General features: G+C 49.9%; 1 protein-coding gene across 4 annotated transcripts; it reads right to left on the bottom strand.

The window, feature by feature from the left end:
- Positions 1-215: 215 nt before the first annotated feature.
- Positions 216-27,976, bottom strand: CCDC136 (coiled-coil domain containing 136). Of its 4 annotated transcripts, none has more exons than XM_088834655.1 (19): positions 27,853-27,976; positions 26,978-27,085; positions 25,166-25,423; positions 25,008-25,082; positions 18,980-19,303; positions 16,647-16,758; positions 15,882-16,050; positions 15,494-15,634; positions 15,002-15,157; positions 14,550-14,720; positions 13,892-14,077; positions 12,175-12,369; positions 11,523-11,750; positions 9,578-10,087; positions 8,973-9,200; positions 7,608-7,889; positions 6,576-6,884; positions 4,681-4,741; positions 216-539 (listed from the first exon to the last, which is right to left on the bottom strand). In XM_088834655.1, exons 1-19 carry the CDS (start codon positions 27,908-27,910, stop codon positions 250-252), a joined length of 3,861 nt encoding a protein of 1,286 aa, XP_088690781.1. In that variant the 5' UTR covers positions 27,911-27,976; the 3' UTR covers positions 216-249. The 4 variants fall into 4 exon arrangements, with proteins under 4 accessions (XP_088690781.1, XP_055277206.2, XP_055277208.2 ...); XM_055421232.2 differs by having other exon boundaries at positions 412-539; positions 4,681-4,787; XM_055421231.2 differs by lacking the exon at positions 4,681-4,741 and having other exon boundaries at positions 289-539.

The following is a 27,976-nucleotide window of genomic DNA, read 5'->3' as shown; positions in this document are numbered from 1 at the left end:
GAGTTCCTCAAGATTAGGGTGAGTGTGGACAGAACAATCCATTTGTGACCTGGCTGGCCACACAAGGAACCGACCTCATTGCTGAGGTCATTGGCAGGGTTAGAAATTGTAGAGAGGAGCCAGACCCTTAGTGAGCACCTGGTTAGAGGGGAACCACTCTGCTCTGGTTATGTTGTGAGGTGCTGAACAAGTAAAAAGCCACAAAGTCTCGTAATTCAGTTGACATTTAATTACAAGGAACCCAGGTTCTTAGACAGGGCAGGAGATGGGAGCCAGCAGTTCCCCGTAAGCCTGAATGGCGGAGGCTAAGGACATGGGGACACGGGGAACATATGGGTGGGGTGGGGTCGCTGGCGCAGTGTGTCCTGCCCAAAGCTGAGGGTAGTGGCCACTGGGAGTCTGCCCCCTTGGCTGGCCCAGGCCTGCCATCACTCCATGAGGCAGAACTCTGTCTCTTGCGGTCGCATGTTGGGTAACACATACAGAGCCACAGCTGCAAGAGCCAAGAACACCACAGGCTTCCACATCCCAAACATGTTCTGTGGGGACCAAAGACAGATGGTGAGTGCTCAGCCTTCTGAACCCTTCCCTAAGCCAGAGAACGCCCTGCCTACTGGTGCTGAGATATACCTCAGCAACATCATTATGCTCCAGTCTCTCTTACCTCCTGGGTGACCGCTGCAGACAATGAGGGCTTAGCCCCGGCACCACTAGGTATCTGGAACAACACTATGTGGATCACCTGAGTGGGCTGCCTCTACTCACATTCCATGGGGTGGAAAGAAATCCAGCCCCTGTGTGTAGGAGGCAAGCTCAGGAGAAGATTTTAGAGCATCCAAATGGTTGCCACAAAGCATTAGATGCCATGGCAGGAAAAGAGAGGGTAAATTTGGGTCCGAGGGATAAGTAGCAGCATCATCAGCTTGATGGAGGAAAGTGAACTCAGAGTCAAGCGGGAGGATGATAAGACTGGGGGGAGAAGTGAAGAAAGCGCGCCACGGAGTGCAGACCAACGTGAGGGCCTTATGCAGCCCAGACTGTCTGTGGAGGACGATGTCCTTGAAGGATGAATTCAAGGAAGCCAGTCACTGGCCCTGGGAGGCAAACACCAGGGTCATTAAAACACCTCCAGTCACCGGGCCTGGTGACTGGCTTCCTGAGCATGTGCTGGAGTTGCTGAGGCTTCCAGACTCTGAAGACCACAGCAAATCCTGCTGATTCTTGGGACCAAAGGAAAAGCATCACTCAGGGAACGTGACGTCTTGGACAAGGAAATACATATACTTTGAAAATTGTTCTTATTTTATATTCCTTTTTTTTTTTTTAACTTAGATGACAATTTGGATTTTGAGTCACGAGTATAAAGACATAAGGCATAAAGTAACAGAAGAATGGTTTTAGGTAAGGACAAAGAATAACTCATTATGCTAAGGATGCATCTGCTCAGAGAAAAATGGGTCTAAAAAGATGATTTTTTTTCTGGGGAGTACTGCCTTATTTTATTGTGGCATTATTGTTATACCTTTTAGGTGTACCATTTTCACATTTATTTTCTGTTTGTCCTATTGTTTCTCCTTGCTTGCCTTCCTTGGGTTAATTTAAAAGTAATTATTGAATATTATCTTTTGGCCTTTTGGCCATACCTCTGTTTTATAAAAAGAGATTATTAAGCCAAGTATAAAGATCAAAGAAAATCTCCTACATTTGTAGAAACAGGTACTGAGAAGAATAGAAGATATGAAATGAAAGAAAAAAAACTATGTTGGAGGGGCAAATACAGAGCAATTCATGTGAGAAGATAACTGAAAAGGGAGCTAGAAAAAACACTTATTCAGATGCTCACAACCTAACATGCACTGAGAAGAATGTCAGTCTGGGACCTCCCTGGTGGTGCAGTGGTTAAGAATCTGCCCTGCACTGCGGGGGAAGTGGGTTCAGTACCTGGTCAGGGAACTAAGACCCCGCGTGCTGCAGAGCAACTGAGCCTTGAGACGCAACTAAGACCCGATGCAGGCAAATGAATAAATTAAAAAGAAAGATATTAGCCTGGTGTTCTTAAAGGAGGAAAGAGTTGAACCCACAGATAGGAACTGGTGGCCTTTTACACTGGGCAGAGGCAAGACTTTAGACTGGCTGAGGGGACGGTGGGTGTGGATGTCCCTAAGGAGTGAGTCATCTCAGGCTTTCCTTTCAGACTGCATTACTGAATTGACTGATCAAGGAAATCATGTTTGGGGGACTTAATCAAGGTGTTTGACAAGATTTCCCATGCTGTCCTTGGAAAAAACACGAGAATCCAAGAGCAGGCTGACAGCAGCCTGCCGCCTGAGTACTCGCGTGTGACCAGTGAGCCTGAGAGCCTGCAGAGGACCTCCAGAGGCTTGCCCTCACCTGTAACTCAGGTGAAGATGAGATGGTGGCTGGTCATCCCTGAGCATGAGGTGAAGCTGGGAGTGAACGTGAGTATTTTGAAACCACAGGGCCAAGAGAAAAAACAAAAACAATCTATAGGTGAAAACAGTGGACAATGGACTAGATTTCACAGAGCTGAATGGAAAATTCTGCCTTGGATCCAAAAAATCAACTGCAGGCAGAGGACAGGGAAAGAATGCTCAGCATATGCAATGTGCAAAGGGGTTTTATAAACAATACATGAAATAAGTTAGCAATGTGGTATTAGTTAGCAAGAGAGCCAGTGAAAACTGAGGCTGCACTAAGAGGCTGCTGAATGGTGTCTTCCTAATTACTTGGAAGTAACCAAGGAAAACTGCTCAAAATGAGGAGAGATACAGTGAAATAGGATGAGAATTCTTTTTCTTTTCTTTTTTTGGTCACACAGCATGGCGTGTGGGGTCTTAGTTCCTCAACCAGGGGCTGAACCCACACCCTACCTGCAGTAGAAGCACAGAATCTTAACTACAAGACCGCAGTGAAGTCCAAGAGATTAGAATCTGATGCTAATACTAAGACCTTAGAATCTGATTCACAATTTACCGGCTGTATTACATAACTTCTCTAGGCCTTAGTTTTACCATGTATAAACTGACGACAGCTACCTCGGTGGGTTGTTTTGAGAATTAAATGAGTTGATACTTACAAGGTGATTAGAACAGTGCCTGGCAGATAGTATGCATTATGTAAGAAAAGTATGCGCTCATTATTATTTTTGTGGTGTTCTATCATTTATAAAATATTTTCATATACATGAACTCATCTGTTCCTCATATGAGGAAGCCAGAAGACTTACCATCTTTTGCTTACATTTGAAGAGACTAATATTCAGATTATCCATTTTGCCCACTGGGACTAAGCTGTAAGTAAGAGACAGACTCACCCAACGTCCCTGCCACACTTGCTACTCGACTCTGAAGCCTCAGTTCCTGGATGGGGGGTGGCATACTAGGGCGCAGCCAGGCTCTGGGCTAACAGGTTCCTCCCAGAGGACCCTTACCCAGGAGTTCTTTTGGCTCCCTTGGTCCAGGCCTGGCTGGGTGTGAGTTGGTGAAAGGTTATGGCTGAGTGCTTTGGGTCTCATCCCACAGAGAGGGACTCAGAAATCCGAGAGTGTAGAGGGAGAGTCCTCACACCAAAGGAGTTAAAGACCGTCCCAGAGGAGTAACTGGAATGTCTAACAGAAGGGAGGGGACGGGTTGAAGAGAAAATAAAAGGTGAGGAAGAAAACAGGAAGGAGAGAAAAGGAAACAGAGATAAATGCTACGCCGAATGGTCCAGCAGTTACTCTGAACCTGCGCGTGCTCTGAGCCAACTGCACTCCATTTACAGGGATGTCAGAGAGGGTGGGCAATGCAAGCGGCAGGCGGAGCATGAGAAAGGAGCCAAAACGGGCCAAGGGAGAACAGTTCATGGATTCTGGAAGGGTCTACCTTGGGCTGCTCCACATTCTACCTCCTGAATTTGGTGTTCTGTTAACAGATCAGATTACGGGGACTGGTGCCCAGAATATATCAGTTTGGTTCCCTGAGAACATGGCATCTTTGGTGAATGGAAACTTTTCACCAATACCACATCCTCTTCAGAAAGCCTAGCTTGGGAAGCCAATTACAACAGAATCTGATCCTCCCCAAAAGAGATGTGGCTTCCTTTTTCTGATTTTGGAGACCAGAATTCCCAAATCAGAGAACCTCTCAGTAGGAAGTATATAATATGGTGGAGTTTGATGCCAAGGCTGACAGACAATGGAGACTGCCCTCATACAAATGACCCTGGGGCTCACAGCTCTCCAGACCTCCTCTCTCACCCAAGGGGGTAGGCGGTAATTAATGGTTATAGTGAGAACCTAGCTCTAGGGCTAAACAAAGACAAAGAGCAGCCAGGCGAGCCCTGTAGTCAGACATCTCTCATCGGAAGTAGTTGAAGGGGCTCTGAAAGTAGCCACAGGGCTGCAATCATCCAGATTTTTCCAAGCCAGAGGACAGAAACTCAAACTGTGTCAATGGTGAGCATTCCAACTCCCCACACATTAGGAAGACATGCTCTGAGATGTTATGGGCTTTGCGGTAGCCCAGCGGGAAGCCAGGTCTAACACTCAATCGTTACTGTCGCCTGCTGTAAAATGGCAAAAGCAAGCAGCAAGCCGCTGAGAGAAAGGGTGAAGACCAGAGGCCAGGGCAACTTGCAACTCCCTCTATCCCTAGGAAGGAGAGGACGCAATACCAGTACCTGTGTTAGGACGACGTCTCGGCCCACCAGCACCAGAGCAAAGCCGATATGACCACCAGGCCTACGAGAGGCAAGGAGAAGATGGGGGGATCGGGGGCGGGGGATGACTGCAACACGTCACATGAGGAAGAGGCACGAGGAGAGACCAGGAGATGAGAGATGGCATAAAAAGACGAACACACGTGAATCCAACAGACAATGAAAATGATAAAACAACAAAGGGAAGAGAGAAAGAGATCAAAAGGTTAAACAACAGGTCAGCGAGAGCAGTGGTGTTTCTTTTCCACAACTCGGGCCTGGTTCTTCCTGCGGGTAGCCTGCAGAAGATGCAAAACTGAACGGGTTAAAAGCAGCAGCTTAGGTCCAATTCGGGACCAGGTTTCTGACTTGTCATATCCCACTTGTATCTTGTCAAGCCAGGGTTATCTGTACCGAAACGTTTTTTGTGGATCAGTACCTCTGGGAAAGTGAAGCTCCAGGGGGTAAAGCTGGGCGCTCCAGATGTGCAGGATGTCTGCTCTGTCTGGGTCACTCTAGGAAGGGCAGTCTCCTGCCAGGCCACCTGGCCCTTTGTTAGCCATGTGTTCTGGCTGCTTTCCACCAAGTCTGTGTTCTGGGCTCTGGTCCCTACTATCCCCTAGGAGTCTGATGCTGTCACTGTGAGACAAAATGCACTAAAACAAGCTGACAGTGGAGAAGGGCTAGTCATGACTGCAACCATCTTCCAGAGAGAAACTGGATTTGTAGGCAGTAACACATATGCCAGTAGAGCTGCTTGTAAAAGAGGCAGGACCCACGGAGGCAAAGGGATAGCTCCATAAGCAGACACAAGCAATGTACTAGATTTTGAAGTAGAAAAATCCAGGCTGCTGTCTAGAAAGATGGTACGTGAGGCAAGGAGATCAGTGAGGAGGAGGTTCTGAACAGGCATGTGGCAGGATATAGACTTCAAAGAAATGGAACCCTGCAGGAGGTTACTCCTCAGGAACCCTGAGCTTACTCCTACTTCCCACATGCTAAGTCAAGGTCCTCTGCCACTAGATTGACAGAGAACTGTAACTGGGTCCTTAGCCAGTGCCACAGACTGAACTGATAGAAAATTCCAGAAAACCTTGAGTTGACTGGGACATCCCACCACAAGAGACTTACTTTCTTACCCTGTGTTCAAAAGGACAAAAAGAATCAGTACTATAAACTGAGGACTTCTTCAGATACTAATCAAACCTTTCAGAAATCTAAGCACCCAGTTAACTTCAACCAGGGCAGAGATTCAGCTAGTATGTTCCTGTATAGATGTACCAGCTGTTAAAATATAGAAATGCTTTTGTACCGTTGGTACATTACTCAGGACACTCCCCTCCAACCTCTCCAGATCTGATAACTAGAGGGTTAGGGCTCTGGTTGGCCTCTGGAGATTGGCCAACAGCCCTGCTGTACAGATGGAATGTCCCAGCACTTCTGATGGGCTCCGCCCCCTTCCTCATGCCTGTAATACCATATAGAACCCAGGAGGCACACCAGACTCTCCACACCCATCACGGCAACAGAAGTCAGCCGTAGGGATGCACCTCGGGAAAGCAGGACTGGATGACTCGCCCCGGCTGACAGAAATGCCCATCAGTGTCCTCAGCGCAGTGCTAGGAGAGGGTGAAGAACCCTCCTGAAGTAACAAGGGCTATCTCATAGATGAAAGGAGGTGGGACTCCAACCAGCACACCTCAGTTTCCAGAAAAAGTGGTCCCCACCTCCACCCCCACAACCCCAGTGTGGTGCCTCAGAGCTTGCCGGCCTCTGATCCTGCCGAAGTCCATCCAAGGGCTGGGCCACCCCCAAACACTGGGCACTTGCAACTAAGAGCCCATTTCCCACACAATTGAGCCTTCAGCTATGGTTACCTTTTTGCTCTCAGAAAGCCTGAGGGGGTTGCTTTCCTCTGAAGCTTCGTCGTCGTCATCCTCCTCCTGGTCGTCTTCGTCCTTACCCTCCCGGCTGGGGAACTCTTCGTCTTTCTCCTCCTGATCGTCTTTGAACTTAACCTCTTTAGGACCTGATGGCTCAGAAACCATTCCGTCCTGGGACTCCTCCTTTGTTTCCTCCTTGACTTCCTCCTTCTTTTCCTTTTCTGTTTCCTCTTTCTTCTCCTCCTTTGTTAGACCATCCAAGGATGTGTGGCTGGCCTTATAGTACAGCACCACCTCCAGACTCTGTGGGCGGGGGGCAGGATCGGGGATGCTGCTAGCACCTTCACGATGATGCTCAACTACCTCGGGAACACGTGCTTCCTGGTGTGTCATGATGCATACACAGTACTGTGTCCCAGGACCCAACTGATGCCCCTGTGCACCATGTGGAGGGTAGCCACACCCAACTTCTCTGTGCCTATACTATACCTACCTGGGACCACACACCTACCTGGGACCACATGTCTACCCGGGACCACACCTACCTGGTACTACACCTATCTGGTCATTAGCCATTTCCAACAGTTCCCAGAGCTAAAGATCCTACATCTCAACTGCTGTTTCCTGCCCTTGCATGGTGGCTCCCATTTTATTCAATCCTCTTCCGCCTATGTGCACACAGGGCTTTGAATAAATTCCTTTCTTTTCATCCATTTGGTGCTTCTCGTGGGCATGTGGCCCAGGAAAATAACCTCCCACCCCTCCGCAAATTGCACTGGGCTACCTGAAACAGTCATCCAGCCTGGGGGCTAGAGCTCCAGATCCAAGTATTCTACCCTCCCCTTGACCTCACAAGAAAAGTGAGGACTAAACCACTACTAAGATGGATCTACTCTAGATGAGTTGAGAGACCCCAGAAGCTTCTGTGCAGTGACCTCATCTGGTCGCAATGGTGGTGAAGATGAATTTTCTTCCCAGGATCTCTGGTAACTTCCTATTCGTCTGACTACTAAGGTTACTACTCACCTTCTTGGTCTCAAGGCCGCTCTCAGTGCTCTCTAGGCTTGGCTTGGCCACCTTTTTATTTTTAACCCCATTGGCGTTCTTATTCATGTTCTTATTGCCGTTCTTGCCCCTGGATTCCTTGGTAACAGAGGACTTCTTCTCTTTGAGCTGGCGGAGCTCTTCCTGGCAGCACTGTAGCTGTCCCTCCAGCTGCTCCTGCACGGCCAGGAGCCGCCCCTGCTCATCCATGCTGGCCTGGTATTGCAGCTGCAGCTCCCGCAGCTTGGCCTGCAGTTCTTTGATCTGTTGGTAGTGGAGAGCCCATTACCCGCGGCTGGGCCTATGTGATCAGTCTGGCCCCTGCCTGGGGGTCACGGCCTCAGAATCTCCCTGCTAAAGCCCAGGGGGAGGCAGATAATACAGAAAATGTGAAAACCATGGAAAATGAGCCTCAAAAGCAGTTTTACAAAGAGGTTCTCCCTAACTTGAGGCACCTGACTTACATCTAATGTGATAAAAAAAAAAAAAAGGATGACTTAAATTATGCTTTAACTGTGAACCAGTCGGGGAATGACTGCTGGGCTAACTGAACCATGGGGCTTGATTACCTAGTGGCTTTTGATAGGAATTCCTACTTTATTTCTCTAACAGGTCAATCATTACTATAGGAACTATGTCGTATCCTTCTGAGACCGGACTGGGCTCCTGCACCTCGCCCTGGAAACAAAGGCAACTGCCAACTCTGCTCACTACTCACTGGTTTTGTCCTTCCTGGCTTCTGGCAGCACACTGTGGCCTCCGAGGTAGGTAGCAACACTAAGCAAATGAGGCCCATGTGTTTCCTGCTCTCTGAGCCTCTCCCATGCATACAGTGACCCCCACTGGACAGCGGACTACTCCTGGTCAGAGTCAATGCCCTCTATCCCATTCCCAGAGATGCAGAGCACTCTGCTTGGTATTATGAGAAATCCAAAAGACCACCCGGCCCTGTCCTTGAGGGGCTTACAATCTAGTTAAAGAGACAAGGTGGAATACATACAAACTAAAGAAAATTGGCAGGTAAAAAAAAAAATACAACTCTACAGAAGTGCTCTAGGACAAAAGAGAAAACAAAATGGCAGAGGGGGAAAACAAAGCATTTCAAGCAGTCTTGATGATCAGTAAATTTGAGCACAGCGGGCGCCTGAGAAATGTCCGTCAGAGGCCCAGCAGACTGCCCTGCTGCCTGGGGTTCAGCCCCTGCTCCGTCCCTCCACCAGGAGGACAGGCGCCTGTACAGAGCTAGCAGTGAGCTCCCGTCTCACCCTCAGCCTCTCTGAAAGGACTCCAACCTCCTTGGGCTCTGGGGACACCTACGAGAAGCCCTGCCTCGCTGAAAGCAGTTACCTCATTCTTGTCCTTGTCGTTTTGGGAGGCGACGGGCTTCTCAAGGCTTTCCATGCACTCCTTGAATTCCTTCTCGCAGGCGTCCAGCTCCTCCTTGAGCTCTTTCTGCTCATCCAGCAGCTTCTTCATCCGCTGCTGCAGCAGCTTGTGCTCTTCCTGGCTGAGCTGGTACATGGCCTGCACACCCTGCAGCTTGACCAGCACCTTGGCGACCACATCCTCAAGGTGCTGTGGAGGGCGAGGAGTGAGGAGGGCACCCTGAGGAGCCCCTGCCCTCCACCCGCTCTCTTCACTGGGTCCTTTTTTCTCATGGGTACAAAACACTGGCCGAAAGGATCTGAAGCTGCTCAGGGGGAGAATACTGGATTTCTTCCCATGAAGAGCACATGACTGTGTTGATGAAAAGTCCAGAATCTTAGACTTCTGTCCAGATGGAACTGCATCTCCACAGGAGGTGGGGAGAACACCTCATTCATTTCCTGACAGTCACCCAGCTTAGCTCTGAGCCCGCTGCCCACTTCACCTCTCGGGCCCTTCCCCATGGCCTCTCCTAATGAGACAAGAACCATCATCCCCTGTCTGAATGGATACCTGACTGCCTTTACCTCCACATCTCCAGGTTCGGCCAGCTCGTCGTCCATGCTGCTGCTAACATAACTCTTGTGACAGGTGTTGGAGCTGCTGCTGCTGCTGCCATAGCTCCTCTTATAGGTTTCAGAGCTGCTGTTGCTGCTGCTGAGGTAACTCCGCTGATAGGACTCGCTGGCACTGGTGCTGCTTTCACAGCTCTTGAGGAGGCTCTCTTCGCTGGCCTGGCTGCTGCTGTAGCTCTTCTGGTAGCCCTCATCGTTGTTGATGTTGCTGCTCTTGTGGTAGTTCTCATTGCTGCTGGTTGTGCTCGCGTAACTCTTCCTGTAGGAGTCCAGGCTCATCTTGATTGAAGGGCACTGGTCTTGGAGCAGCAGTATTTCTTCCAGACACAGCTGCAGGTCAGCTTGCAGCCTCTTCCGCTCCTCCAAAAGCCGCTCCTGCTCCTGCTGCAGCAGCTCCTGCTCGGTCTCACTGGCCTCGTACAGCTCCTGCAGGGCCTGCATCTGGGCGATGATCATCTTGGACTGGCGGGAGTGGGAGGGGAGACACCAGCGTTACTTCAGACGCTGCGGTCCTTCCAGTGGAACCCCTCCTGGTGAGGATGTCTGAGATCCCAGGTCAGAGAATGGCACACCTGGCCCTCCCAGCTCAGCGCAGCCCAGGACTTCCACTTAGCGTGCAGGTACCTGGCATGTTTCAATTTCTTACTCACTGGAGAAAATCTCCTAGGGCAGAAACTCCGCAACTTCTGGGCTCTCATTTCCCCTGGCTTCTATGCTCTGGTAACCTCCTTTCTCCCTGGAGCAGGACTGAGTGGGTCTCAAGGTCACTCAGCCTCCCTTCTCTCTTCTGTCAGGTGGACCCATTATCCTGACCTCTGGGGCTCAGTCCCCTCCTCCACTCCCAATTCTAAAATCAGCCCTGGCCACGAACATGAGCGTATAAAGAACTCCTCCCTTGGAAGATGCAGACTTCCAATCAGGGTCTCACTACGAGTCCCTGCACCTCCCGCCTCAATTCCAAATCTGGCTTCTGGGCATGCTTCCTGGGCCCTCTGGGCCTGGCTCCTTGGCAGCTGATGCCCAGGATGAGATCTGATCAGTTAAGGAAATATTTTCTATTTCCTGGTCTGGCTCCTGGTCTCTGATATCCAGGCTGAAATCGGATGCCCCTGGAACCTGATCAACCAAATCGCACGGTTGGACTTCTGCTGCTCCATGCATCTATCTGCCTGTCTAGGCTAATATCTGGACAAATCGATCTCACTTAAATGGAAACTGTCTTCCTGCTCTTCCGTGCCTACACTGAGGCCTCAGACCAAATGCATTTCCAATCCTGAACACACTTGTTTAGAAATTTCCACCAGTATGACCTCAGAGGCCTGACCACTCACTGGTGCTTGAGACATATGGATTCTCTAGTTTAATGCCTCTGACCTGGCTGTTACTGCTGCAAAGTTCCAATCCAATGAAGACAGTGAGGTCAGTACCAAGAACCCCATATGCTGGGAATTTCTCTCTTGGAAACAAATGGCCCCAGACATGCCTCATGTAGAACACCAAAAGCTTACAAATGTGGATCATTGGAAAGCGAACTTCTCAATCATCAACCAGCTCATGAGGAAAAGACAACATGTTTAGAGTCAGTCCCAAAGAACCCAAACAAACACTAGGTTGTTCTATTTCCAGCTACATCTGGAAAATGAGGTATTAAAGAGACTGAGTTCAAAGTATCAGGAGATCACAGACTTCCTGGTCATCACAGTGCTTCACTGGGCATCCATCCGGAGGAGCAGCTCAGGCTAGACCTAAAGCCGTGACTAAGGAGCCCACGAGTGGGCTTTAGCTTCCTCTCTGCTCCTGGCCCAACAGGCCTTCGGAACTCAGACCTGCTACGGAGCCCCTTTCCCTAGCATGCTGCTGCCCCCAGAACTGTCTCCCTGCCTCTTGCTATGGTTACCTTGTTGTGACCACACTTTGAGGACTTAGGCCATTTGGGATCCTCGGGATTCTCCAACACTTCCCGGAAGCTGGACTCCTTGAAATGGTGCAGCGCTCCTTGTAGTTCTAACTGTTCTTTTACTATGTTCTCTTGGTTCTGTATCAGTTTCTTCTGCTCCTCCTGCATGCCTTGGTAGAGCATCTGCACTTCACACAGGTCCTGTAACTTTGTGAGGAGCTCCTGACTCTGTGAGGTGGAGTGGAAGGAAGTGGGCGGCACTGTGATGGTTACATGGAAAGACCTCTGCCTCCTTCCCGCTGGGGACCCTTCCCTCAAAGGAGTTGGCTTTGCTCAGCCCACCTGGGACAGGAGGGGAGTCTTTCTACACAGACCTGCTAGTGGAGGAGTAAAGACCTTCTGTGGGTGGATGTCTTTTGCTGTTTACAAAGTGATTTCAAGGACATTTTCTCCAGATGGACTAAATACCTAAAATGCTGGACAGATTCCAGAGGAGGTATTTCAAGATTTAAAGCCCTAATAGGCTATATTGTGAGGAGACTGGCGAGAAAGTGAGGAGTTAAGACAAAGTTCCGGTTGCAACCTTTCACTTCTCAGGTCGCTCACATCCGGGAAGGGCCTTGCAGCTGACGGCCGCCCTGGCCGCCATTACCTTATGGAAGAGACCAGAGTTGGGGAGTGGGAACGTGAGCCTGTGCAGCTCTTCCTGTAGCTGGCCCTGCTCCTCCTGCATCCTCCTCTGCTCCTCCAGCAGCTCGCACTGCTCCATCTGCAGCTGTGCCATCTCCTTCTGGCTGGCCTTGTAACTCTCTTGCAATTCTGTCAGTCTGAAGAGCAGCGCGTCACACTGTGGACGGGATGGGGCCGGGCGCACAGGGCGGTCAGCAGACCACACCTGTGTTCTGTCCTGTGATTCACCAGGGTCTCCCGCCCTGTGGTCACCTTAGACTGATCACCCCAAGCCCCACTGCGCCCCCCTAGAGGCCTAGATGCTGAACGGGAACCCCAGCAGGTGGCTCAGGACTGAAGTTTGGCTGTGCTGGAAATTTTGCATACTAGTCCTCTCTAAGGGTGATTTTCAAGGGAGTGTTGGTGATGCCCCTCCCTTTTTACCTCCCCCCTGCTTCTTTACTCCGGTGAAGACCATTTTCCCACCGTGCTGGGAATTCTAGTTTTCCAGTTGTTTCTGTAACTGATGATGTTCCTTACCAATAAAGATGTACTTTCACCCTAATTTCCCCCCATTTATGTTTTCATCATCAGCTTTAAGAATCTTTAGAGAAGTATGAACTATTGCTGAGCTGGGGTTGAGAAGACTAAAGTATCCTATGACTCCAAAAACCAAATCTTCTATTATCAGACTAGTCTCAATGCTCTTTTAGGACTAGAGAAAAGACCAGCTCTGTGTGCCAACATCCTTCTCCCTTCCTGTGGGCCCCTCCCCTAGGAGAGGAAGTGCTGAGCGGGATATGGACCCCCTGGACCTCTCAATGGAGCCGGTGTGGCGGGAGGAGGGAAAGTGAGCCTGGGTGTAGAAAGGCAGGTGGACTACAAGGGCAGCCCAAAAAATATCTCCGGCTCTGTGTCTTCAGAAGGCATTTCCCTGGAGACATAGCCTGCTGTGGCAGGAGCAAATGAGTATTCTAGCAGTATTTTGCATCATATGTTGACATTTTTCCATTTCCTGTCAGTGATCAAGAGCTGAAAGTACTCAATAAAGCTAACTAATAACGAATTGCATTTTACACACTATGGAGAAAAGGGAAAGTGAGAAAGGAAGGCCTTATTGATCACCAGGATTTTTCAGTAAAACAAAGTTAGGTACGAGTAGTATTCTGCTCAATTTAAAAAGGGTAAGATCCAAGTTGAGAATTTAACTACTCTGAAGTCGTGGAATAAATCCTGGAAAAGCCTAGGTTCTTCTAATAACCAGTCAGCACTCAGGGCACCAACCATGCCTTCTGACAAGAGCACAGACAATCTGCCTCAGAAAACTGGACCTTCTCTTTCTAACAGTCATAGTTGTGTATATGGGCCTACATGTATGTTCTCCTCCACAAATGACAGGATATCACTATAGTTCTAATAATAAAGTCTACACTCATGTTATCATATGTAAAATCTTCAGGTGTTCAGACTGGACCCAGATGTATTGATTCTACTAAACTGTAGCTCAGGCTCAAAGTGAAGGTCAAGTCAAAGTTTTAATGTTAACAGCATGGGTTCTGCCTCTGTTCCCTGCCTTTCCACACTCAGCTGTGACTGGACAGGAAATCCATCAAGCCTCTCATTTGCATGACTTCATCTCTTGCCCCTCTACTTCCTCTCTCCAAGGCTCGGGAGACCTCACCTGTCTTAGTTACAATTACCTTATTAGCACACTTCCCCTTGTCCTCTAGGATGGACTGGGTGCTCCTGAGCTGCTGCAGCTCCTGCTGGCAGAGCAGGAAGTCCTGCTCCAGCTGGTCATACATGTGCTTCTGCCGATCCAGCGTTTCCTGGCTGCACTGGTACAGCCGCTTCGTCTCCTGCAGCTGGGCGTGGACTTCTGCATTCTGGGGTGGGGAGGCAGACCCCGCCATTATCCCCAGAGCCCCATGGCTGCACTCTCTCCTCTCGGGCAGGGGCTAAGGGGTCCTACGCTGTTCTTTCCAGGTCTAAGGGAGACTCCCTGAGATGGACCAATCCCTAATAGGGTCTCCAGACACTGGGGGCTTCCTCTCTGGGCAGGCAGGGTAGGGAAAGAGCTTCCTTTCTACAGCCCTTTCAGACTTAAAATCACAGGAAGCCAAGGGTGTTGTGACCCTCTGAGGTCCCCTTTCCACTGAGCACAGTCATAATTGTGTATATGGACTACACATATGTTCTTCATGAATGACAGGATGTGATTATGGTTCTAATAGTAAAGTATAAAGTCTTCTCACCAACAGCTCCTCCACATAACTACCATCCCTTTCTCCTGCAGACCCAGCCTCTCACAGGAGGATCTGCCGAGCTACCTTCTCCCTCGCCTGAAGCCTGTTTTACCTTCTCGCTGCTCTCCTGGTAGGTGGCCACAACACCCCTGAGGTGCTGCACCTCGGCCTCGTGGCAGCGCAGAGTGTCCCGCAGGTGCTGCTGCACGTCCAGCAGCTTGTCCTTCTCACATGAGACGCTCTGGCACTGCAGCTGCAGCTTCTGTAGCCGGCACTGTAGCTCCTGCGATGGAGGGGGCATGGGGCAGTGCCTCTGCAGTCCTCCACCCACTCACTCTTCTGCTGGAGTCATCCTCAGACACAGACAGCCTGAGAATCCACTGGTCCCTGTCCTGCATTTACAGGCTGCCCTCTGGTCCAAAGGGGGACTCGAGGGCAGCTGGAGTCCTGGACCTGCAGTGCCATACAGGTGGCAGCTGGAGCTATTTCAATGCTCTACTCTTCTCCCCACCCTGCCCAAACCTCTTGGCACCTAAGCAGCCCCTCATCTCGGGTTGCTGTTACCTTCTCACTCTGGCTTTCTACTGTGCTTTTCATGACTTTGAGCTGCCGGAGCTCAGTCTGAAGTTGCAGCTGCACCTTCAAGAGCTCACTCTGCTCATCCTGGCTAGCATCGTACTTTTGCTGCAGGGCACAGAGTCTGGTCTTCAGCTCCTCGTTCTGTGGTGGGGAGGATGTGGGAAGTGTGGTTACTCTCAGAAATCAGCAGACCCCTCTCCACACCAGAGTGGTTCTTTTTGCCGAGTGGACATCTTGAGGAGATCCCTTGGGCATTAGGGTTTAGTTTCTTCTCTGCAGCAGACGTTCCATCATGACTACCATTCTAGAATGCAATGCTGTGTTACTTCTCCACTTGCTCTCCAGTTGACCGTACCCCTGGCTGCAGGCCAAGAGTCAGTAGAGCGCAGCCTGCCTCTGCCTTCATCCTCCCTGGAAGCGGCAACTCCAATCAGGCCCTTCTGCCCTCCCCTGGTGCCCGGCCCCATCCGTGTTTACCTGGGTGACGCTATGGGACGTCTGAAACCGAAGCACCTCATTCTGTGCACACTTGAGCTCCCTCTGCAGCCGCCTCTGCTCCTCCTCGCTGGTCCGGCGATGGTTATGTAGCTCTTGCAACTCACAAGTCAATTTCTTACACTGTGTGGGAAATGGAACAGGAAGCCTGAATTACGACAGGGACCATATGCACGCCGGGAATGGACCTGGGCAGAGTATGGCAGTCCTTTTACTGGAATATTCCATGAAAGGCACGCAAGTGAGACCCGAGTCTGATCTCTTGCCATAGCACCTGTCTCCCTTGTCGGCCCTGTGCCTAAGGAGACGCTGCTGCCACAGGCCAGGAGAAGGTAAGAGCGAGGCAGTGAAGGAGCTGACCTTTCCCTACCTTGCTCTGCATGTCATGCATCTGCTCCTTGGCTCCCAGCAGCTGCTGCCGCAACAAATGCATTCCAGGATCGGGCTCCAGGAAATCCTCTTCTGAGGTCTGAGACTCTGCTGACCTCATAGTCCTTAGCGTTTGGGACTCCAGCCACCTTTCTGTTGCTCTTCGTGTCCTGTAATTCAGAACCCCAGAGCCGCATTCGGGAGAGTGCTCTACCCAGCACCACCTGCCAAGTATGCCTGGTCCCAGTGCCTTCATTTTAGGCAAAAAAAACAGTTAAGGAGCCTTCTCTTGTGATTTACCTCTCAAACACACTTGAAGGATGACAGAAAAAGTTCCCAGCACCTCAACCTGCAAAGGTGTGTCTGGCTCTGGGAGACCCTAAGGATACTAGTCCAGTCAGGCTCCAGGCTGGGACTGGAGTCAAGCCAGCTCCAATTTGGAGGCAATGCATCCTTAGACTGGATCAAGTCTGGGAGGACAACAAAGGAATTGCTTCTCCTCTACTCCAGAGCAGAGCCAATCAGACCTAACTGCCTAGAGTAGAAGAAAATAAAATTTCAGAATTCACCCAGCTCTAGTCCTGAGACATCTGGTTGGATCCCCCTACCTACTTCTCAGCAGTATTCGAACCCTTCAGATACCATGGGAAGGACCAGCTCTCCCACAGTGGAGGAAGGCTGGGGAGCCTGACATCTGCCTTCGCCGGTTCTACTCAGGGAAAAGCCTTGTTCTACCTAAAGAGCCCTGCGGGCCTGTGGGCTGTACCTCTCACTCTCCAGATCTGCAAGCTGCCCTGTGAGGCTGCTGTTGCTCTCCTGCAGAGCACGGTACTCCTCGTTCAGGAAGTGGTAGCGTTCCCGCAGTTGCTGCAACTCTTCTGCAGAGGACAGGCGGAGAGGTGAGACCCCAGGGAGGAAGCATGGACGACCAGCCCCCAGTTTCCCAGCCTAGAAATCTGGCTGCGGAAAGCTGGAGTTTCTTTTTCCAGAGACAGATGAGATGCCCCGTGCAGAGGCTTAGAAGACGGGGCCTGGAAAGTTTCATGCTGCTATGGGTCTCTGTCCTCTTTCAGTGTGCTGCCCTTCTTTTCGGCTCCCCAGAAAACTGGCCCTGGGTGTCCATCTTCAAAACCTCAACCAAGAGGGCCCAGGGTGGTGGTGGGGTGGGTGCGGAGGTGGCAGGGGAAAAAAGCAAAACCAACCAAGACAACGTCTTCAGATTTTTAGGAGCTTTTGAGGGTTTAATTAATTAACTGTGATTTGGTTTATTGTATTTAAAGTTCCCATTCAACTGCTTTTGGTTAGTGTCCTTACACTTTTAGTACAAAAAGCTGGGAGTGTGAACTGCCAGTCCTCAGCTTTCAGAGACAACCCAGACATCCTTGCACTTCTTGTTGTCCTTTTACTTCCTTTATCATCACACCCAATCCATCGGCCTGCACGTGGTCAAGAATTCTTTCTAATGATCTTTTTTATCTGCCGACAAAAAAGCCCACCACAACCAAACCCACAAATCATACATCTGCAAGCATCAGCAGAGATCTGGTTAAAATGCCCCAGCACAGATCCTAAGTTCCAGATACCAATACTTTTTCATGATGTGAAAATAGAAACACACATATCTGCTTTGTTTTTTCATAATTAAGAATTCTCTCAGAGTACTAATTCTGCTGATGTTTAAAGAACATTAACTTGCTCCAATTAGAGCCCAAGGCCTATCCATCCCACTCTAAGAGTCAACACCCTGACACTCACTTCTACCATTCCTTCTTTAGTCCAATCAAAAGTCTTCGGCATACTCCAGATTACCGTAGAAGGAAGGAAGGAAACTAATCTTTAATAAAAGCTAACCATGTGCTAAGCATTAGACTGGATGATTCCAGCCTTGCAGTTAGTTGTGTGTGAGTGTTTTCAGCATACTAGGCATTTCATTTAATCCACAAAATAGCCCTATAAGGTTTTCTTTCTTCCTTCATTTTAAAATAAATTTTTAGTGTTAGAATAGTTTTTGATTTACAGAAAAGTTGCAAGGATAGTGCAGAATTCCCTGGGAGTATTTTCACCTAGCTTCCCCTCTTGTTAACATCTTTCCATGGGTACATTTGTCATGAGTAAGGAATGAACACTGGTACATTACTGTTAACTAAACTCTATACTTTATTCAGATTTTTCTACATTTTCCCTAAGGTCCTTTTCCTGTTTCAGAATCCCATCCAACTAAGAAGTTTTATTAATCAATTTTCACAGCTATGGAAACCATGAGAAAATAACCAGGCTAAGTTTATCCTGCTAATTAGCAGAGCTGAGATTCTGAACAGCCCAAGCCTTCCCACTGTGTTAGCCTCCTTCTCAGAGTATATCAGTCCAAAGGCGCTTCTGAGAGGCTTGTTACAGCTGGGAAAACTTGCAGTTCTTTTGATTCCTTGTTGACTGCCTTTGCTTGACCTGGCCTAGTACAGGGCCTCCCATTATACTCAGATCATAAATCTAGCCTCAGAATAAAGGCAAAGTCTCTGATGTCATGAAGCCTAGCAACTCACTGGGAGACTCTGAGCAGAGCTCTAAGCTTTTGTGTACCTCATGTATTACTGGAAATAACCTCTGTTCCTCTCCAGCTGTCTTGTGCTCTGGTTTGTTGCCCCCTAAAACTTCTACCTGGGGAGGGTTGTGTGCTAGGCTGTGCTTAGTTGCTCAGTCATGTCCAACTCTTTGTGACTGCATGGACTGCAGTCCACCAGGCTCCTCTGTCCAAGGGGCTTCTCCAGACAAGAATACTGGAGTGGGTTGTCATGCCCTCCACTCAGATTCTTTACCATCTGAGCCACTAGGGAAGCAGGAAGGGTTTTAGCACAGGTAAATCAACAAATGTACAATGGCTCTGTGAGGAAGAATTCTCAGGGGACATTTCCATGGTGCTGTTTCTTATACCATCATAGACTGGTTACATGACCCCAAGCTTTTCTCTCTTACAGTCTTGAATCCCACCTAGAAGTTTCTTCTACAGGTTCCCAATTCATGATCTAAGCCCACCTTCTTGCATCCTAGCTCCCTCTGCTTGATTTGACTCACAGACCAGGAGGAGGGCTCGCTTTCTCATACCTTGCATCTCAGAGAAATCTGAGAGACTGAAATTATTGGAAGGGTCAGAGTTCTTCATGTCTATTTCTGCACGGAGGGAGGTGATCTCCATCTCATACTCTCCTCGGATTCGGTCCATGTCCTCGAGTTCATTCTGCATCCGGCAGATGTCCTCCTGCAGGGAGGCTATGTCACTGTCGTGTTCAGTCGCGGAGTCCTCCGCTGCTTGCCGCAGAGTCTGGATCTCAGCCCGGGCTAAATGCAACTCCTGTTCTATTTCCTTAAGTTCACATTCTTTTTCACGCTCTAACAGGGAAATTTCCTCCCGCAGGGACCGCAGCTCACCTGCAAAGGCCAAAGATGATACTGAGATGATCAAGAGGATAACTGACTGTATTCTAGAGGCACAAAGTTAAAAGGCAGGCTTATTTCTTATCTGGAAACTCCTGACAACCTGGTCTCTGCCCCATCAGAGAAATATAGCTTCACCTGATGTGGAATAAAGGGACTACCTAAGAGAACAGAGTGAATCTAGGTAGTAAGGTACAGTAGGAAAGCAGATCTTAAGGCTTGGCATCAAAAACAAATTAGGCCAAAAAAAAAAAAAAAAAAACCCAAGAGACAAACAACAACAACAAAAAAGCAAATTAGGCTACCCCAAACAAAAAGTATTAGGTACTTCTAAGAAATCACCTGACAGTTAAAGACCAGACCTAATTTTCAGCATTTTACTTATGCTCTGAGTCTTCCCAAAAAGTCTCTTACTAAAAAAACACTTACAGGCTATTCTCATCTATTCAGTCTGGGAGCTTAGAAATTACAGAGCCTCAGATTTTCCACGAATTGCTTGTGTAAGTACTGGTCCCAAAACAATGTGTATTTAGAGCTCACAGCTGAAATTCAAATGTAAGCTCATCGCAAGGTAATCAAACAATGGGGAAATAAACTAGATGCCAATCAATAAGGGATTGTTTAAACTGAAGAAGATGAAACAGAATATTGGCTGCCATTTAAAAGTGGCAGATCTATAGAGAAAAACATGAAAGGGTTTCCATAATATACTAACTAGGAAGAAAAATGAGCTGTAAAATACATGGTATTATCTCATTTTTGCAAAAACATTTATATGTATAATATATAACACAAATATACAAAGACATAGAAAAAGGTTTGGAAAGATATAAGTCCTCAACCATAAAACACAGTTGCTGCTAAGGAATGATCTAGCATGTGAGAGGACTTCTACTTTCCACATTATATATATCACTGCTTTGTAACTTTTCACAACAAGCCTATATTTTATAATAGGTTTTAATGTACAAAATAAACATGTCAGAGCTCTCAGTATCTGTGGAGCATCTCAGGGTTTCTGAACAGAGGTGCCCATCGGGAATCAGGAGAACCTAAACGTGGAGCAAGAGTAAAAGATATTGCCACCAATACAGAATTCAAAATTTGGGAGTCAGGATTAGGAAATTAGGATTGAGTTAGGAGGGTCAGGACCTTCCCACAAACTCTTTGCAAGGCACCCTCTCCCTAACCCTTGCCCCCACTCCCTTCAGATTTCAACCTTCCCTAGCCTCTCCCCCGACCTTCTCAAAAAATTAAGCAAAGTCCTTCATTAAATGCTCTCATAAACCCTTGTACTTTGCAGTGTGTGTGTGTTATTAAAACGCTGGCCTCCCCTTCACTTGTAAGCTTCATGAAGACAGGAATCATGTCTGTTTTGCTCACCATTACAGCGCCAGGATCTGCCAGAGACCCTAGCATAATGCACTCAATAAATATTTGCTGTATACATGCATAAATGAGGCAGGGGATACATCTAGTTCACAAACTGTTACTGAAGACCACAGGTGCAGAATTGTGTTTGGGTATTAAAACAACAACAACAGTAGAACAGAAAATGGAGGTTTGAGAAGAAAAACTTGGACATACTACAGACATAAATGCTGAGGCGATGGGGAGTCCGGAGGCAGGGGGAAGGTCTCTGGCCCTACACTGCCAAGCTCACAGGTGCGGTTCCGGGCACACCTTTTGCCAGTCTTCCCTTCTCTACAAGCATCCTAGCTGTCTCCTCTACTTAGTCTATTCAACAAGTATTAGTTGATCACCTCTGTGCCAAGCCCAAACATCTCTGCTTAGATTCTCTGACTTCCTATTTGAAGAAAACAAAGTCCTTGCCCTTTTTACTGCTGAATAGTCTGCCCCTTGGAGCACACAGCCTAGTGGGGGAGACACACAAGTCACCGGCCATTAGGATAAAGGCCCGGGTGGGTTTTCTGTCGGAAACCTCCGCTTCCCCACTCTGCCCCTGATGTTCAGGTTCAAGTATCCCTCAAGTTCTCCTCTATGTCTTAAAAAAAAAAAAAAAAGACATTCTCAGATCCACTGAAGAATGGCGGAGGGTCCCTCTCAACCTTGAAAAGCTCCTAATTAGAAACACACAGGAGCAGAGGGGTGGAGCTTGCGGGCAACAGGGAGGACCTTATCGGGGAGGCTGGGCTGGGCGGCCCCTCACTGGGGCGGCCTCGCTAGGAGTTGGAAACGCGGACCGGGGTTCTGAAGAGCCGGCGCCGGTTGACAGTGAGACTGGGGCCGTCGGGGCGACGCCGAAGGCCCTGGAGCCGGGCGAGGGGCACAGGAAAATCAGCTCTCACTCACTGGTTATGGCCTCCATCTCACCGGCCCGCCCCCCACCAAGCGGTCTCTCTGGGGGGGCCTCCCGCCGCCGGCCGGTCCCAGCCCCCGAGGGGCTGTGGCGGCCGGAACGGCCTCTCAACACCAGCTACCTCTGAGGCCGCGCGCGCCCCCTCCTGGCGGAAACGGGCAACGCGCGTGCGCAAGGACGCCTCCCCCGCGGGGGTGGGGTGGGGTTGGGCGCCTTCCCCAAACCTTCCCTCATAGCTAGTGGGTAAGGAATCTGCCTGAAAGGTAGGAGACCGGGGTTCGATTCCTGAGTCGGGAAGATCCCCTCGCGAAGGAAATGGCAAACCACTGCAGAATTCTTGCCTGGAGAATCCCATGGACGGAGGAGCCTGACAGGCTACAGTTCGTGGGGTTGCAAAGGTTGGACACGACTTAGCGACTAAACCACCACCACCCAGACCTGCAGCACCTCCCCGCCACCCGCCGCCCCATCCCGCCCCTGCGCTTCAGTTCAGTTCAGTTCAGTCGCTCAGTCGTGTCCGACTCTTTGCGACCCCATGAATCACAGCACGCCAGGCCTCCCTGTCCATCACCAACTCCCGGAGTTCACTCAAACTCATGTCCATCGAGTCGGTGATGCCATCCAGCCATCTCATTCTCTGTCGTCCCCTTCTCCTCCCGCCCCCAATCCTTCCCAGCATCAGAGTCTTTTCCAGTGAGTCAACTCGTCGTTTAGGTGAGGTTTAATGGTGTACTGTGATTCATGGGGTCGCAGAGAGTCGGACACGACTGAGCGACTGAACTGAACTGAATGCTCTAGCGGATCCTTTCTTTCATCATACCAACATGATCCAGTGTGACCCATCCCCCAAAAACTAAACACCAGGAGCTGTCCCTTGACTTCCTTTCCGTTGTTTCTCTGCTTCTCTCCAAGACATGACTACTGGAATTATGCGTACTCACCTTCTCCATTTCACCTCCCCTTTCCTTTTCAAGCTCCGTATAGTCAGGCTTCTATCTTCACGGAAACGTCTCAGAGCCCTCCGTCGTGCCCAGTCCAAAGGCCATCTTACTAAGCAACTTTTGACAGCGCTGATCACTGACTCCTTGAAGCACTTTCTGCTCTTGGCTTCCGGGTCACCAAATGCTTCAGTGTTTCCTCCTACTTCAGTTTCTGTTCATTTCTCCTTGCCTGTGAGACTTTTAACTTCCAGAGCATCCCTGGGACCAGACCCATTTCTCTTCTTTTCCTGTGTCTCTCCATGTGATTTCACTGTGATCTCCCATGGATTCAAATGTAATCTACATGCTAATGACTCCCAAATTTATATCTCCAGTCCTGATTTCTCCCCTGGCTCTAGATTCATATATCCAGCAGCTTCCTTTAATATATTTACGTAGATGTCAATAGCCATTTCAAACTCAACATGTAGAAAACACGTCTTAAAGGGTTATCCTAGCCCTGAAATTTGTTCCTTGTCAAATTGTTCCCATTCCAGTAAATGACACCACCATCCATTCAGTTTCTCAAGGCAAAGTCATCTTTCATGCCTCTTTTATCCCCCAATCCTATTCAGCAAGTTCTGAGAGCTCTAAATTTCAGATTGTATTCTCAATCATCTCCATTTCTACTGCTCTAATCCAAGCAACCACCATTTCTTTGCTGGACTATTGCAATTATTTGCTGACCAGACTCAACTGTTTTGACTCTTTTCTTGTCACTCAATTTCCACAGAGTAGCCAAGGTATTCTTTTAAGAATGTAAAGTGGATCATATCCCTCTGGCCCTGGCTAATACCCTCCCATGTTTTCCACTAAGAATACGAGTCAGACCTCTCAGCTGCTTTTAAGGTCCTCTGTAATCTGAACTCTCCCACTTTTCAGAACTCTCTCTGCAAAATCCTCCACATGCACTTTGCTCCAGCCACGATGTCCCTCAAACACATGAAGCTTATTCTTGCCTCTGAGCTTCTGCAGTTGCTAGTTCACCTGCCTGGTGTGCATGTCCCTCAGATCTTCTTCATGATTCCGGTCTTAGCTCAAATGTCCCCTTCTCAGACATTTCTAACTACTATATCAAAAATACACTTCCATCTTACCCCCGTCCATATCATATTGTTATATTTTCTTCCTGAACTGATGGTGTTTGTCTATTTTCTGCCTTTCCCATCAGAATGTACTCTTCATTAGGGCAGGGATCTGATCTATGTTGTCCATAGCTAGTCCTACAAGTATACAGGCACTCAATAAATGGTTGATAAAGCATATAATTCAGCCCTATTTTACAGCTAAGGAACTGAGTCTCAGAAAGATAAAAGTGACTTGCTCAAGATCACAAAGCTTGTTATGTGCCAGAACTGGGCTCAAGAATCTAGGTGACCTGAGAACAATGCTCACACTCTTTCCCCAGAGCAACATGGCTCCTGTAGTTTCTCTCCCTCCCTGAATGGCAATCCACTCCAGAATTCTTGCCTGGAGAACCCCATGGACAGAGGAACCTGGTGGGCTACAGTCCGTGGGGTCGCAAAGAGTCAGATATGACTGAGCGACTAACTCTTTTACCTTCCCTCCCACTTCAGCACCTTTATTGTCTACTTTTCCTGTTTTATTTTCTACCTTTGCTTACATCTTCTTTCCCTCCTCCTCTCCCACCTTGGCTTGCTCCTCTCCAGGCCAGCTTGCCAGCCTTCCTTATTTTTCCATTTATACTTCTCTTTTGGCTTGATCTCAGTTCTCCCTGGAGAGTCCCTGCAGTTTTCTAGGGCAGCTCCCCAAAACCTTCCCAAAGCCCACAGATGTAACAAAACCTGCCTCTTTATTTGGTGGCAGAGTGGACTGTAGGATGCCTGCCTTGCTGCTTCCCAGAGATGTGGGCGTTAGGAAACAAAGGGTTTGGGGGGCCACTAGCTCAGCCCTAGGTAGCAAGAGAAGCGTTCTCATCTGCTTCCCCTAAAAGATGCAGTGAGTCCCCTCCTGTCACTTCTCATTGGCTCACCACTCTTCCCATGATGCTCTTGGAGGGTTGGGGGTAAAACTAACATGGTTTGCAATTCAACCCTGACTACCTACCCCTGGCACTGACCAGGAGAACAAAGAAACAGGGATGAGAAGGGGAGAGACTGAGGGGAGAAGAGGGAGTTAGCCTCAAGGAAAGGGGATGAAATGGGAGGGCAAAAAAAGGGAAGGAGGAGGGGAACAGAAGAGTCAGTTAAGGTGCAAAAAATATAAAATGGAAATTAAGAGGGTAATGGAGAGATGAGGAGAAAAGGGTAAGAATAGCAGAAGAAACTGAGGAGAAAGTACTGAGTTCGGCTCCTTGGTCTGCTGAGCCTCTGCTAAACCCTCAAGACACAAGTACTCGGGTGACCGCCTACTTGCTAGTCCAAGTGCGAGGACTTACCTTGGAGCTGCTGGATCTGCTTAGTGAACACCTCTGCCTGCTGGGCGCTGGCCAGCCGCTCGTCCTCCAGGAGCCCTGCAGGGACAGGGGGGCTGGTGTCAGGCTGGGGACCCAGTGGCTTTGGGCCCAAGCCCTCCAGCCCCATCGCAGGCACTCACCCTGCAGCTCCAGCGAGTCATCCTCATGCTGCCCTGCCAGCTCCCGGGTCTCCTCCAGTTCTGCCACCAGCCGTAGCACCTGAGCCCTCAGCTCCTCCAGCTCCGTCTCCGTGAGGCTCAGGCCTCGGTGCTTGCTGACTGACAGGGAGCCTGTGTTGCCACCTTTCTGCCCTGGATCATCCTCTTCTTCCATCTCTTCTTCCTCCTCTTCCTCCTCCTCCTCTTCCTCCTCGTAGAGAGCTGGGAGTAACACTTCCCCTAGGAGAGACCCCCCCAACATCCCACCAGCGAGTAAGAGCCAACTTTCTTTCACAGTCCTTAGAGGGCCCTCCACCTCACTGTCCTTAGAGGGCAGAGATGGTATAATAGTGCCACCTGGTGTTCCCCAAGGAGCGCCTGGGCACCACCTGCATGCCTGAGGAGCCCTGAGGTGTGAGAGTCAAGTTTGGAGGTATCCATCCCCTTCCCGGGCCCTTTCTGGACCAATATTGCCTCTGGGGCCTCCAAGGACTGCCTTCAGGTGGACTGAACAGCCAGGGACTGTCTTACACAAGGATACCTGCTTCTTCCATCCTTGTCTCTGGGCACAAGTAGTCAAGAAAGGATTCAGACACTGGGTGTGTCTTTAAGCCAAACAGGGCAAGAATTACAGTTTGGGGGTTTGTACAAAGTTTACAAATGATCCAGGTGGCTTGTGAGAAACTAGCCTTTCCATGATAAGAAAGTGTTGCCTGTCAGTAGGCAGAAAAAGAGAACATCTGAATGAAATGATCTAAAAGTTTTACTGGACAAACAATGGGGCCCTTTCAAATATATTCCATCGAATAGCCTTTTTGAAATTTTCTACCAAGTCCACTTTTCTTTTCCCTGCTGAGAGTCCAGGGGTCTCCCTTCCTCCCCTGCTGACCACAAGGCAGTTTTTAGGGGGAAGTCATAGGTTGTACTTGTGTGTAAAAGAAAGCCTGTCATTTTAATGAGTTAAGAAACTGGGATGTGCTGGTCCCCAGTCTCTGGCTGGCAAGCACCCCCTCCTTTACTGCAATGCAGTTCCTCTAAATAGCAAAACCTTATCTGGATGGCAACTGTTTTGTTTTAAAATTCTGAATCTCTGGCTTGGTTTTGTCCGGTAACCACAGCCTAAGATTCATCTGGGACCCCTTACATCATCTGTCTCCCTAGGGTGGGCGGGCAGGGGAGATTGTCCACACTGGATGTGCACAGGGACCTGGGGACCCTTCACAGGAAGTCCTGGCAACAGGACCAGCATCCTTCTAGCATCCTTCTGGTGTTGGCAGCAACTGCCAAGTCGCATGGGTGTGGTGGGAATACACATGTGTTGGGAGGTTGGTCTTTTCAGCAGCCCCCTTCCCAGGCTCCCTCTTTCAGGCAATAAGATAGCCTAGAGAACCAAAGTCACCAGGCTTCCATTTGAAGTCAGTGGTGGCGGCACCAGAAAGACAGTTCACATGCTCACTTCCCTGCTTTTTCAAAATAAGAGACAGCTTGGGATCTGGGTCGGGAGGCAGAGAGAACAAACCCCCTGCTGAAAGGCTGCTTCAAAGCTCTGTCCAAAGAGGCCTCTTTCTCTGACTGGCAGCTCCCTCGGGACACACAACCTGGTTAGCTGGTGATTAAAACCCCAAAAGGATGTACCTTGAACTTCCCTCAAAGCCTGAGCCCTGAGGAGGGCTAGGGGTTGCTGAGCTGAACTAGAGGGAAGGTGTGTGTCCTGGCTCAGAGTTCTGGAGGGTCAGAGGGAGGAAGGAAAATTGGGTGAGGGGGAAGGAAAGAAAGCTGTATCGGAAAACTCACCCTCCATAGCTTGCATCCCCCGCCGTTCCAAGGACCCCCAGCGTTGGCCCTTCTTCCTCTCGCAACCCTCGGACACCTCGTAAGAGCCTAAAGTGGTCACTGTGGGTCCTGTGAGCAAGGAGACAGGAGGGATTGTGGGGTGCCAGGGAGGCTGGGGTGAGGCAGGGAGGGGAAGGGACACACCTTCTAGCCCTTCGGAGCCCTGGGGGTTTTCATCCCGGAGGAAGTACTTGGCTCACTCTGCCAGGCGCGGTGAATCCTCTTCCCAAGCTGCCCCTCAAGCTGGGCCTCTGGGGACACCGCCCTGCCCTGCCCATCCTCCTCTGCAACCTCTGTTCCAGGCTCCTCTGCCTTGCACAGGCAGAAAGGGTGTGTGTCTCTTCAGCCCAGAGGGGACAGAGGGGTTAGAAGGGCAAGGATGGCAGAGGGTGGGAGCCAGTAAAGAGGCTGGAAGGGTGAGGTGGTGCGCCTAAGGGGAAGGTGGGGAGGCGGGGCGGCGATGGTTGGCGGGGGTCGTGTGGACCGAAGCCCCTCCCCTCCATCTCTCCCTGGACTTCGTCCCCCCCACCTGCACCCCGCGCTCAGAAGCTTTAGGGGTGCGAGCGGGTGCAGGATCTCTAGAGCCCCTAGGGCTGGAAGCAGTGTGAGGCTGGAGAGTCGAGATAGAGAGGGCTCAGGGCAGGGACTGCCAAGGAGGATGCGGTTGGTGTGGGGAAGACCCAGCTGGGAAAGATGGAGACCGGGCCCGGGTGGGGGGCGGGATGGAGGGCGGAGGAAGGCTTCGGACGTCAAGGTGGGGAGTAGCGGGTCTGCGGGGAGGAGAGGTGGAGAAGAGGAAGGAGCGGCAGTGAGAGGTGAGGGAGGGGCGCTCTGACCTGGGCCCGGGCAGCTCCAGCCCGAGGCGCCCGCGCCGGCCCCGGCGCCCGCCTCCATGGCCGCTCTCGCCGCCGCCGCTGCAGCCCGGAGCAGACACCGCTGCCGCCGCCGCGAGGCCGGGTA

This window comes from Moschus berezovskii, chromosome 3, assembly GCF_049115385.1.
Source record: "Moschus berezovskii isolate FMDL1 chromosome 3, NW_MosBer_1.0, whole genome shotgun sequence".
NCBI lineage: Eukaryota > Metazoa > Chordata > Mammalia > Artiodactyla > Moschidae > Moschus > Moschus berezovskii.
The sequence above is the reverse complement of the archived record's forward strand: the minus strand, read 5'-3'. Positions and strand labels throughout refer to the sequence as shown.